Raw genomic sequence first — 13,121 nt, forward strand, 5'->3', positions numbered from 1 at the left:
CTAGGTGTAAAAAATATATAACAAATATATTTATAAAAAATGAATTTTTTTCATATATAGTTATAGAAAAGTTTTTTTTTTTGTAATTTTTTCAATCGATTTGATTAATGTTCAACAGGCAATACTAGGGCAAATTACATATAAAAGCCCATTTTATTAAAAATTTATCGAAATAGGTCCGGTAAATAATTATTTACTGAAATGACCCTATTTCCACATCGGCCATCCCACGTCGTAGCGATGTCGGGGATAGTAGGAAAGCGAGTCTCGAGGAAGCGTTTTGCCTCGTGATGAATTCGCTCCCTCAAGGGCGCGCTTTTTGTCCAAGTAGGCAAAACGCTTCCTCAAGGACGCATTTTGCCCGTGTCTCCTACGATTAGGGTTTTGGGTTATTGGTTTAGGGTTAGGGTTAGGGTTTTGGTGTTTTTAAGTTTAGATTTTTAGGGAAAAAAATTAAATAAATAAGGGATTAGGGTTTATAGTTTGTCAATTAAATTAATTATAAATTTTTCAAAACTGGATTAGGTTTCTTGTTTATTATTTTTTTAAGAAAAATCAATTAAATTAGGGTTTAGGGTTACTTGAGTAATTTAATTAATTTTTAAAAAATTAGATTAGGGTTTAGAGTTAAAGGTTTTTAAGAAAAAATCAAATAAATTAGGGTTTAGGGTTACTTGAGTAAATTAATTATAAATTTTTATAAAATTAGATTAGGGTTAATGTTTAGGGTTTTTAAGTAAAAACTCAAATAAATTGGGGTTTGGGGTTTAAGGTTACTTAATTAAATTATTTGTTAATTTAAAGAAGCTCCTATGTGGACGCACTTTTGCTACAGTAGATCCTAAAAAATAATTTCGAGTAGACATTTCTGAGCAAATAGTGTCAAAAACGCTTTAAGCAGGATGCTTTGTTAGCAGAAGTACTGAAAGAAGCTCCCACGTGGACGTGATTTTGCTACAGTAGCTCCTGAAAAAATAATTTCGAGTAGACGTTTTTGAGCAAATAGTGTCAAAAACGCTTTAAGCAGGATGCTTTGTCAGCAGAAGTACTGAAAGAAGCTCCCACGTGGACACAGTTTTGCTACAGTAGCTCCTGAAAAAATAATTTCGAGTAGACGTTTCTGAGCAAATAGTGTCAAAAATGCTTTAAGCAGGATGCTTTGTCAGTAGAAGTACTAAAAGAAGCTCCCAAGTGGACGCGCTTTTGCTACAGTAACGCATGTTTGGCCTGAGGCTATAAATGATGCAAAATTTTTTCGCAGATTCCATAAGTTACAACAACAAAAAAATTGAGAGAGGCTAAGAAGGATAGAAATTGAAGATGAGTGAACGTATTAGTACTGTTATTTACTATGATGGTGAGGTTTGCCACACCGAGAACGGTGTTGTTTTTTATCGAAGAATACAGTGCGACTGGTTTTTAACTAGAACATAGATTTGACAGAATTTCGTAAAAGAATTAGGCATAAAATATTCGGAACGACGCCAATAAAAGTTCTGTCTATTACATATCGATTCTGTTCTTCTGTTGATCCGATGACATATGACTTGTTTGACATAAAAGGTGCTTGTAGCTTAGAGGCAATGGTGCAGACTCATCTCGCTAGTAGAGCACCCTATATTGAGTTATATGTACAATTTACATCGCTAAATGATACACTTGCGACTGGTGTTCAAGAGGTATACGCGACCCCTGCCTGACACTCGGTTAGTGGGTTACAAAACACGGAACAGCCCATATTTGGTAGCGGTGTGGAATACACAACCCCTGCACGACACTCTGTCGCTGGATGGGACATGCACCTCCGTGGGTCAATATTTGATGCTGGCAATCTACATCCAATTGGGGACGTTATGAAACGCCCAGAAGAAGGGATGATGTACTCCCTACGACATCCACCGGTGAGGGGACCTCGTACGTTACAGATGATGGTGGGTTAGAATATGACTCCAATGTGGATCCACCTTGAGAGCCCGGGCCCAATAGTGCAGAAGTTGCATTATTCTCTAAACTGAAGCCTATTCCAACCGAACCTGAAGATGTTGAAGGGGGTTCAAATGAAGAAGAAGATCCACGATTCAGGGCATACTCACCTCCAGCCCATATGCATAATGTCGATCTGTCTGCAGATGATGCGTTGGAGTTTCCAGATCTACCACACCGGTTGTGTGATCGTATAAGTTCGGTACTGGATTTGGGTGAATTTGAAGTTCGTAATCAGCTTTCCAACAAGGATGGTTTTATTGGTGCTTTGAAACAACATAGCATCAATAACGGCGTTAACTACCACGTCGTTAAGTCCAAAGCTGATAAGTTTGAGGCGAAGTGTGCAGTGCAAGACGGTACATGTTCATGGAAAATTTACGCCTCGTTGAGGAAAAGCACAGGGTTGTGGGAGATTAAAAAGTACAAAGGTCCACATACATGTGTTGCAGGTACAGTATTTAGGGTTTCTGAATAATATTGTTAGTATGTAATGTTGCATTATTTAATGTACTCCGTTTATAGGTATTTCACAAGATCATCCCAAGATGGATTCAGCTATGTTAGCTAGCTTGATACTACCCCTTCAGTGTTGGTCTTAATTGCCAATATACGTAGCCAAATGGGGTACATGCCCTCTTACCGCAAGGCTTGGATAGCTAAGCAGAAGGCGTTGGAGAATATGCATAGTGGGTGGGACGCTTCATATAATGAAATACGTCCCAGGTTGCATAACAGACCTTCAAACGGAACATGCGTACTACAACAATCGATTGCTACATGGATGCCAAGCGTTCAAATGCCTGTTTTAAACCTTTAAGCAATGCCGAGGCGCATTTCCATACTACAAGCCATTGGTACAAATTGACGATACCTTTATGTTTGGTAGATATACTCATCGGCTATTGGTAGCAGTGGCACAAGATGGCAGTGAGAGAATTCTTCCTCTTGCATTTTCAATAACACCGGGGGAGTCAGCTGATGACTGAAATTTCTTTCTATCTAGATTAAGGACGCATGTGTGCCCCCAACCTGATATATGTGTTATTTCGGATCGGGGCACTGGCATACTAGCTGCAATTGATCGACAGGGAAGCTTATGGCAGCGCACACACCATCGGTATTACCTAAGGCATGCTGCTTCCAATTACTACAGGCAATATCCATCTAAGAATGAACGACGACAAGTGACCAACATAGGTATTTAGTCTCTATTAATATAATTTCATTTGTCATTTTAGATTTATTCTAATTGAAAGAGTGGTATGTAATATTCGTTGTGAACTTATATTGGCAGGGTATGAAATAAATAAAGATCGTTTTCATGAGATGTTGGCAATTTTGCGTTCAATTAATGGCGAAGGCGCGGACTACCTTTGTAACATGCCTTTCGAATAGTGGGCACAAGCATACAACGGCGGCCTACGATATGGTCATATAACCTCAAACCTGACTGAATGCATAAATTCTATTCTAAAAGGAACGCGTCATCTACCGATAACATCAGTTGTACAAGAGACATTTTCATTTGGCGGTGCTATTTCCAAAGTGAGCAGTGAGTTATGTAGGCCAGATGTAGGGAGGCCATGTATGGTGCAGTAAGGTAGTGCAAGAAATTAACAAGGCCAAGGAGTGGGTGAACACCGTGCACACAGTGTGTCACGATCGAGACAACTTATGGTTTCGCATGACAGAGTTTGACAAATCGCACCAATGTGTTATTGGCGGGCAATATTGTGTACACTTGCAAAATAAGACTTGCGACTGTGGGATGTTTGATGCACTTCATTATCCATACGCTCATGTAATTGTAGCTTGTCAGAATCTCCATCTGGATCCGATGAGCTATGTCGACGAAGTGTACAAATTAGAAAACATGTACAACGTCTGGAGACACGTATTCCCACCGGTCCCAAATGAACGTAAGTGGTCGTCTATATCGCTTGCTCCCTTTAAGTTGTTACCGGATAGAGAATTGCGTCGCAAACCAAAGGGTCAACCTTGCTCGACTAGAATACGTAACAATATTGATATCCAAGAAACAGCCAGTCAACAGAAGTTGTGCGGATAGTGTAGGAACCTAAGGCATACAAGTTGATCATGCCCAAATCGCAATAGTTGAACGTTATTGTAAAAAACTTTGTATTATTTATATTTTTTAAAATGAAAAATTGGTACAAATATTCAGAATATTGACTTATTTAAAATAAAATCTATTTTATTAAAAATATTAAAGTAAATTACAATTACTTTAGTCAAAACAACGTTTTATTTTATTAAAGGAAATAATATAGAAATATTCAACATATTGCCTTATTTAAAAGAATTTCTATTATATTAAAAATGTATAAGTAAATTTCTATTTTAGTTCATGAAATAATATAGAAGAATTTCTATTTTATTACATCAAATAATATCAAAATATTCAAAATGTTTGTACAAATAAAAATCAATCTTCGTGCTTCACCAATTCAAGGCCACATGGCGGTCGTTTAAGCGATTCTGCTACGCTACTGGATTCCTCCTTCGTCCAGCTTCCGGCGAGGGTTGTGGTTGCTCCGGCGGGGATTCTGGTTCCTCTGATAGGGGATCTGGTTGTCGGTGTTGGGACGATGAGCCACCTTGATAGAATAGTAACTGTGGAGGTGTTTGCATCACCAACGGCGAAGCTGTTTGAAACCCATACGGTGATGGGGTTTGGTAAAAGGTTTGGTAAAAAGAAGAGCTCCCGGACGGCCTCTCGTGCGACACTGGCCTATACATCGGCGGTCCACTCGGCGTAATTGAAAATAGAGATGAACTGGGTCAGTGACTCCAACCTGCCATAGGACTAGAGAAAGGAAACATATAAGGGTTAGGATACATAAAATGGCTAGGATACGTACCTAGAATCATCTGAAAAGGCTGTGCCGTGGGTATCATCGGTTGAACTGTTGGGTCGGGTGACTGTGTCGGTGCTGTTGCTGGGCTTGGTGATTGTATTGGTGATGATGATGGGCCGGGTGAATGTCTAGGCCTCGTTGATGGGCTTGCATCATCGTCCCTTCTTCTTGGATTTAAAGGGTCACGTCATTCCCTTTGGACACGCAATTGACGTTGTCTCTCCTCTGCCGGCAGTAAATACGGCTTGCCATAGATCCTAAACCATGGCATGTATTCTGGCACGCATGCTAACTCTGGAATGACGATCGGTTCCCGAGTTGGTATATAATCATACCGATATTCCCATATTTGGATGTAGTATGACCAGAATCTCGGTCAATCCGTATGTAATTGCCGTAGGTCGATTTTGTGATGACCATCTAACACCTCAGGTGCCACGGGAATCAGTTGTCGGAATCTAAATTGTCGTAATACTCTGTCCGACTGGTGCATCTCCACAGTCGCAAAGTTGACCAATGGGACTTTCACATGCCAAGCGTTTGGATTTTGGAAGTACTCGTCCGGAATTACTGCTCGAATTGCCGGATCCTCGTATGGTGTCTATTGAAACTATATGACCATGATGGAAATATTAGTTATATACTAAATACTAAATACCAATCGACTATCTCATGATGGAAATATCTATTTTATTTAATACTTACTTGTGCTTCTGACCGTTGGTCTAATAGAAGCCGTATATCTTCAAGAGAGGTAGGTAATTGAGCATAACTTGCCTGATGGTTCCACCTAATTAAATAAATTTTTTGCATTCGATTATATTTTAAATCTACATAATAATTGTAAAATTTAATATAAAATTTACCTCGTTATGAATAGGAATGTATACGGGTGGTCCACTTGAGGACATAAAAATAGAAAGTGAGACCGTGCCCATGACTGCAGTAGTGAAAGACAACCTCCGATTTTCAATTTATTCAGTCGCGTCGCCCCGCACATCTCCCGGTACAATGTTGCCAAAACGGTAGACCCCCAACTAAATTCACTAGTTGCTCGAAAATCAACGAGTTTCAGCAGCCATCCTAGGTGTACGAGGTTCCTGATACGACCACGCCTCGGGCACACTTTTGGACCAGCTCCCTAAGCATTGCTTGCAAACTCATGCGAGCTGAATTAGTTCAATTCCTTCTCATTGAGCTCCATTTAGCTCGTTTCCAGCTCACTCGAGCTCAAGTCACTCATTCGAGTTCAATTCAAATTTCAACCTCAACCCAATGAGCCTATTTTTAGCTTTCTTTAGCTTGCATTTATTTTCTTGAAATAAACCATTTAATTTGTCTTCGATTGAATTAGTTGTTTATTTTAAGTTAATTAATTTGTTAAAATCTGGACAAATAATTAATTAAGTGTTTTAATTATATCTAAATTAAATATTTAATTAATTATGATGTTTTAAATATGTCTGAAATTGTTAATATGTATGGACGAATTTAATGTGCAAATTATTGAGTTCATATGCTGCTAATTTAATGTGTCTAAAGAGCATTTAACTTGTTGATGTTATTTGCTACAGGTTCATGAATGGATTGGTGCAATGTATGGGAGTGTGCATGCACAATTTAGGTTCAATGGATGGCATTTAAAGGAGCACATGCATTTGGGACGTTCACGCAAGAGGGAGTTGCTGAAAGTTCATGTATTTGAATATTCATGGATCATATTTATGGGGGAAAATACATGGGACGTTTCATGCATGGTTCATGCATTTTCAAGATGACCATTCAAGTATTTTAGGCACATTAATGCCTCATTCAGCCAAGGGAGATGTAAGATCATTAAAGGGCTGCACATTCATGGAATTATGGAGATTCTTCAAGGCTAAGGATGCATGAATGCATCAAGTGAAGCATCATGATGGTTCGGCCAATTCATGTACCATTTTCAAGCATGAACCGAATTTTAATGCTTTTTGTGTGAACATGTTAAATACCTATGTGAACAGGATTTAAGTTATTGTGAACAACATAGATGCCGAATATCAATAGGCATTTTAGGCTTATAAATAGCTTACTTGTTTATTGTAAAAGGTTACAGAATTTGATTATTAAAACTTAATAGAACTTTTGTTCTTGTGAGGTTACCTCCTCTCTTCTTTCGTTCGAGTCTCGAAGCGACTTATCTAGCTTGCTAGTGGCGTCAATCCGAACTCCATTGAACTTATCACCGAACCGGTGTGGCGTTCAACCATATTATTATACCTTTGGTTCTTACCTCCATATAGGTAACGGGTCAAGGTCCACTTCTATCTTTCATCAAATTTCACCTTAAGCAATATAAGATTCGGGCAATACTTTTTAGTATTGAACATTCTTGACGTCTAAGTTCTATTTTCCATCTCCATCAATTACCTTTTTTCTAACCTACCTTGTTTCTATTCTAAACCAAACCTATCAACACCAAACCACTCATCTAAACCCCTCTCAAAGCTTCCGCAACCCTTAGCCTAAATCACCCAATTTTGACAACTCCAACTACTCCTCGTCGACGATTGGGCAACTTCGCGAAACGACTCGGTTAACCCGGGCCGGATCGTATCAGTTCCGTGACAAGTTCGGCATCAGATAACCTCCAATTATCTGAAGAATGTATGCCCGAGCATATCGTATTCTTTCTAGTTCGGTTGAATCATCACCCGGATCCAGGAATATGTCTCGTAACCAGCCCATCTCGATCCGACCTCCGTTAATATTCTTCGGAATAGCACTCAAAAGCTTGTAGCATACCGCTCCACAATCACCAGATTGAACAGACCCGGTGACTGCGTACCCGTCCACCGGCAATCCCAATTGCAAATTGACATCTTCCAAAGTGATATGGAATGTGTGCATCTTGGGTCTCCACCTCTCAATCAACGCACTGATAAGTTTCGAGTCCAACTTGCATCCCTGGCCTACCGTCGCCAAGTGCTAAAAACCCGCCTCCCGCAGGTAATTCTCTACCAACAGTGATGGAGGACAATGCATATTACGAATGTAGCATTGCAATATCCGATCTACAGGCTTTTATAACAAATAATAAAATAATAATTATTTAAAATTGCATAAATAAAAAAATCTTAAATAATATTTAAAAATTAAAGTTAACACTTACCATTTTCATTTGTTCGACGGATATGTGCTTGTCATCAAGACGAATCAATTCTCCGGCCATTGCTAAATTGGTACAAATTTTTACGATTTAAAAAAAATTCAAAAAAATAAAATTTAAAACTTTTTTAAAAATAATTAAAAAAATTAAAGCTCTTTTAAATAGATATTTGAGAGGAAATTGAGAGAAATTTGAGAGAATATTAGAGAGAAATTGAGAGAAAGGATTTAGTTGTGAAGAAAATGAAATGGGGTTTATAAGTTTTTTTTTACCGTTGGGGGGGTCACCAACGGTAAAAAAAGCAGCCATTGCTACTATTCACGCGCAGGCAAAACGCTTCTCCAAGGAAGCGCTTACGTGGCAGGAAAACGCGTCCTTGAGGGAGCGATTTCTGTCTACGTAGGCAAAACGCTTCCTCAGATACGCGTTTTCCTGCCACGTCTCCTAACATCGCACTGACATGAATGCGCTTTCGAGGAATTGGGCTATTTCGATAAATGATTATTTACCAGGCCTATATCGATAAATATTTTTTAAAAAAAACTTTTATATGTAATTTGCCCGCAATACTAAATATTAGTTTAGATAAAAATATAAAAGAAAAGAAAAACGAAGTAACGGGAGTGAGGCACACTGTTTGTTGGGGGATGACGTGGAAGTGGGCCCATCATTCATCGATATTTGCTCACATTTGTTATTAGTTAATTTGTTAGTGGTGCCCAAACCCAACCCATCCTCAAATATATGAAACAGATTAAACCGAGAAAAAAATCCCCAAAAAATAAAAACAGAGAAGCGAAATGGAAAGCTATGCACCACTCAAACATGGACCCAATATCTAGTGTAGCCAATGGAATCTATCTTCTCTATATCCTTTATGTCCATTTTGCACCCTTTCTTCTTCAATTTTATCATAAAATTAAATCCCAACATAATCACTATATATATATTTTTACAAATTATTAAATCTAAAAAAGCTTCTAGTTTCTAAAACAAACTCCGGAATACCGGTTCCAAACTCTTTCCTCTTCCTTTGCTAACTGTTCTACTTTACACTTTGGAACACACGTCTTTCTTTCTTCTTCTTGTTTCTTTCATTTCCTTCTTGTTGTAGCTGGCAATTTTTTAAGGTAAGCTTTTGGTCATTGCCTTTTACAGACCTTGATCTTTCTATCAAGTTTGTTTTGATAAGATGTTCATGTTCGTTTTCTCCCCTTCTCTTACGTGGATATGGGTTGTTGTTTTTGTTCATAAACAAGTGAAAAGTACATAATTTAGGTGAAAGAGATAGAAATTTGTTCCATTTACAGCTATAAGTTTGCTATGTGTTTGCATAAATGACTGAACTTTGTGATCATAATTCAATTTAATAATAACAATAAAACTTGGGTTCTGCTTAAAAATTAATTTTCTTTGTTGTGGAGACATCCAAGTTAGAAGATATTTCTTAAGATTAGGTGGTTTACAAGCTTAAAAATATAAGTTTTAGAGGAAGATTGAGCATAGAAGAATGAATTAGTTTTTGTGTTCCAAATTTCCAGATTCTTTGTTATTTATAACTAGTTTCAGATCTTGAAGTATCAGTCATTTAATGCGTTAAAATACTTCAAATATCAAACCATTTGTTGTTGTGTTCACATGGTTGTAGGATTCTCATACAATTAGGGGTTTTTTTTAAAAAGATTTTGGTCAAACCATCATGAGCTACATCTTTCCGGGATTTACTTGAATTAGATAAAACCTTGTGTTACTGATTGGGAAAAACCAACCTTTTTCATTCCTTTACTTGTTTCATTTATTTATCTATCTATTTTAGTTTAGTTTCTCATTGCCATATAGTTTATGTATATGAAATAAATAATCCTAGCTTCTTTTACCCTCTTTGTAGCAGTGTCATACAGGAGATTTAGAGTACAAGAGGAGAATATTTTTGTTTAGCTTAGTCGCCTACGGGATATAACGGTTGAATTGTTTTAATTTTGACAAGCGTGCTAAATTGTGTGATGGTAATTGTATCAAAGTGAGAAGAATCTGTATGATGGCCACTGCTGCTGTGATTGGACTTAGCACCGGAAAGAGACTCTTGAGCTCTTCCTTTTCTTATTCGGAAACCGTAGATAAGCTGTCGTATGCTGGTGATTATGGATCTTCATATTATCAAACTCCTTCCACAAAGACTTTAATGGTTGCAAAAAGATCATCTAATTGTAGCCAAAATCTTCCATCATCCAATCGGCACACGCAGTCAATTAAAGCTTTTAAAGAGCATGTGGATACTGCATCCAGTATTTCAACAGTAGAGCCTTGGATCCATGGAACCAATGACTTAGAACAAGAAAGCTATGATCTTGACTACTCTGTAGAGGCTCTTCTTTTGCTTCAGAAGTCTATGCTGGAAAAGCAATGGACACTTTCTTTTGAGAGGACGATGTTCACTGAATCACCAAGTCGAAAAACTCACAACAAGGTACCTGTTACATGTTCTGGGGTGTCTGCTCGGCAACGAAGATTCAGTACTAAGAGGAAGATTCTGAGCCAAAATAAATCAATGATACAACCTAACGCTAAGCAGCTAAGATCATTGATCGGGCCAGAGCTGCTTCAAAATCGCTTGAAGGGTTATGTGAAGGGTGTAGTGAGTGAAGATTTGCTTAGCCATGCGGAAGTTGTGCGCTTGTCAAGGAAAATCAAAGCTGGACTTTCCTTGGAGGAGCACAGATTAAGGTAATGATTTATGATGTTGTATTAGATGAATCATTCTAATTCAAAACCATTAAATTCTTGAAACTTTTTTCTTACTGTTTTCCTGGAAATCTAGATTGAAGGAGAGACTGGGATGTGAGCCATCTGATGAACAGCTTGCAACTTCCTTGAAAGTTTCTCGTGCTGAGTTACGGTCAAGGTCAATCGAATGTTCTTTGGCAAGAGAAAAATTGGCAATGAGCAACGTTCGCTTGGTTATGTCGATAGCTCAAAGATATGATAACATGGGTGCTGAAATGTCTGATCTTATTCAGGTAATCTACTACATCAATTGCCATAGACGCATGATAAATCAATCTGCTGACACTAGCTATATCAAACTATGGACTTTTATGAACTTGGTTGTTTTATGTGTAGGGTGGTTTGATCGGACTATTGCGTGGTATCGAAAAATTTGATTCTTCAAAGGGATATAAAATTTCAACTTATGTGTACTGGTGGATACGTCAGGTAATAGTCATCTAATTTTGTTGAGAAACATTGTGCACGTTATTACTCGCTCTGAACCAAATAAAAGTTTCTAAATTAATATTATCGTTGATGCAAGAGCATGGTGCCTGAGATTGTCAATTGTGATGTGCGATTATGATTGTACAACCTAATGCTTCTGTAGCTTTGTAATTATCTTATTATGATCGTACAAAATCTAACATAGTTCATACTTCATCTCAGGGTGTTTCTAGAGCACTGGTTGAGAACTCAAGAACATTAAGATTGCCTACATATTTGCATGAAAGATTGGGATTAATCCGAAATGCAAAATATAGGCTGGAGGAGAAAGGAATAACACCGACTATTGATGTAAGTGGCTTCCATTACTTTTAGCTTGATTTGAACTGCATCATTTTATTTCAAAATAAATAAAAATGTCTAATTTCCATGTCCAGTCTTTACTTTATGCAAGTAGCCAAGTATCTTATTCTCTCAACGAACCATCATTTAAGTATTTGATTCTTTTATACTTTCAGAGGATTGCTGAGAGTCTAAACATGTCTCAGAAGAAAGTTAGGAATGCCACAGAGGTATGATTTTTTCGGAACTTACTTTCTAGGAACTATATATTGCAATTGCACTTTCCATGCTCATGCTTTATTTTCACTAAATGCAGGCAGTCAGTAAGGTCTTCTCCCTTGACAGGGATGCATTCCCGTCTTTGAATGGTCTTCCCGGAGAGACTCACCATAGTGTAAGTTCATGTTTTATATGAACCAACTCTATAGAATTTCAATCCCCCTTGTTCCTCTTTCCTGTTATCGACTACTAACAATTTTCCTTTCATCTTTTCAGTACATTGCAGATAACCATGTAGAAAACAATCCATGGCATGGAGTAGATGAGTGGGCACTCAAGGTAAATATTTTAGATACAGTCAGAAGAGAGGCTCATAGTGCTTGCTATTTTAGATAAAGAGGGAAATCGGAGACTGATTTTATGATATAATAATATGTAAAATCTGCTACTGCTAAGCTTTACTTTAACTGTTTCTTTGTTGTGCATGTGGATTTCGATGTTGCATTACATTTACAGGATGAAGTGAACAGACTGATCAATATAACGCTCGGAGAACGAGAAAGGGAGATTATACGGCTTTATCATGGTTTGGATAAGGAAAGTCTTACATGGGAGGACATCAGTAAACGGTGAGCATATGCATAGGTTTTTTTTTTTAATTTACCATCAACAGTAAAAGATAATACATGATATTGAGTGCAAAGCTTTAGTTGTTTTATACTTAAGATCACCTTGATGTCTATGTCATTAACAAAGAAAATATCATAGATATTTATTCCTCATGTCACAGTGATTGATGTTGAAAATAATAATACAAAGAAGAAGAAAAAAAAGGACATATTTGTTTATATATACAGATTTTCTTTTACATGTATGCCGACTTCGTTGGTTTTCAACAGTCTCTTTCTGGTTTCATTTCTCATGCAAATTTCGTTCAATTTCAAACACCATTTGACCTTTTCTTCTTTTGTTAATTCTTCAGCATAGGTTTATCCAGGGAGAGAGTTAGGCAAGTCGGACTCGTGGCGCTGGAGAAACTAAAACACGCAGCGAGGAAGAAGAAAATGGAAGCCATGCTAGTCAAACATTGATTTTGTAACGCTTCAACATACACATGATAAAAAATGACTGTATATATATACAGAGGGAAAATTTGTAACTTCAAATTACTTTTCCTTGTCAAGAGTCACTGTAGAACCTCAGGTAAGGGACCAAAAATCCTAAACTTGCTGTGACAAGAGCCCAAGTGTCCAACAAACTGATTAAGAATCTCTAAGTTGGACCAAATTTTTTATGTATTATATATCTGGACACAAATACCTGGTTTTGGATCA

At 37.5% G+C, this 13,121-nt stretch overlaps 1 protein-coding gene across 3 annotated transcripts; it reads left to right on the top strand.

Annotated features, from left to right (window-relative positions):
* The first annotated feature begins 8,972 nt into the window (after positions 1-8,972).
* Positions 8,973-13,121, top strand: LOC105804315 (RNA polymerase sigma factor sigA). 3 transcript variants are annotated; one of them, XM_052624275.1, is made up of 10 exons: positions 8,973-9,143; positions 9,902-10,737; positions 10,832-11,030; positions 11,134-11,226; positions 11,449-11,577; positions 11,745-11,798; positions 11,885-11,962; positions 12,064-12,126; positions 12,304-12,416; positions 12,770-13,121. In XM_052624275.1, the coding sequence occupies exons 2-10, from the start codon at positions 10,049-10,051 to the stop codon at positions 12,876-12,878; spliced, it is 1,527 nt and encodes a 508-aa protein (XP_052480235.1). In that variant the 5' UTR covers positions 8,973-9,143; positions 9,902-10,048; the 3' UTR covers positions 12,879-13,121. The 3 variants fall into 3 exon arrangements, with proteins under 3 accessions (XP_052480235.1, XP_012492333.1, XP_052480236.1); XM_012636879.2 differs by having other exon boundaries at positions 9,905-10,737; XM_052624276.1 differs by having other exon boundaries at positions 10,001-10,737.

This window comes from Gossypium raimondii, chromosome 11, assembly GCF_025698545.1.
Source record: "Gossypium raimondii isolate GPD5lz chromosome 11, ASM2569854v1, whole genome shotgun sequence".
NCBI classification, from domain to species: domain Eukaryota; kingdom Viridiplantae; phylum Streptophyta; class Magnoliopsida; order Malvales; family Malvaceae; genus Gossypium; species Gossypium raimondii.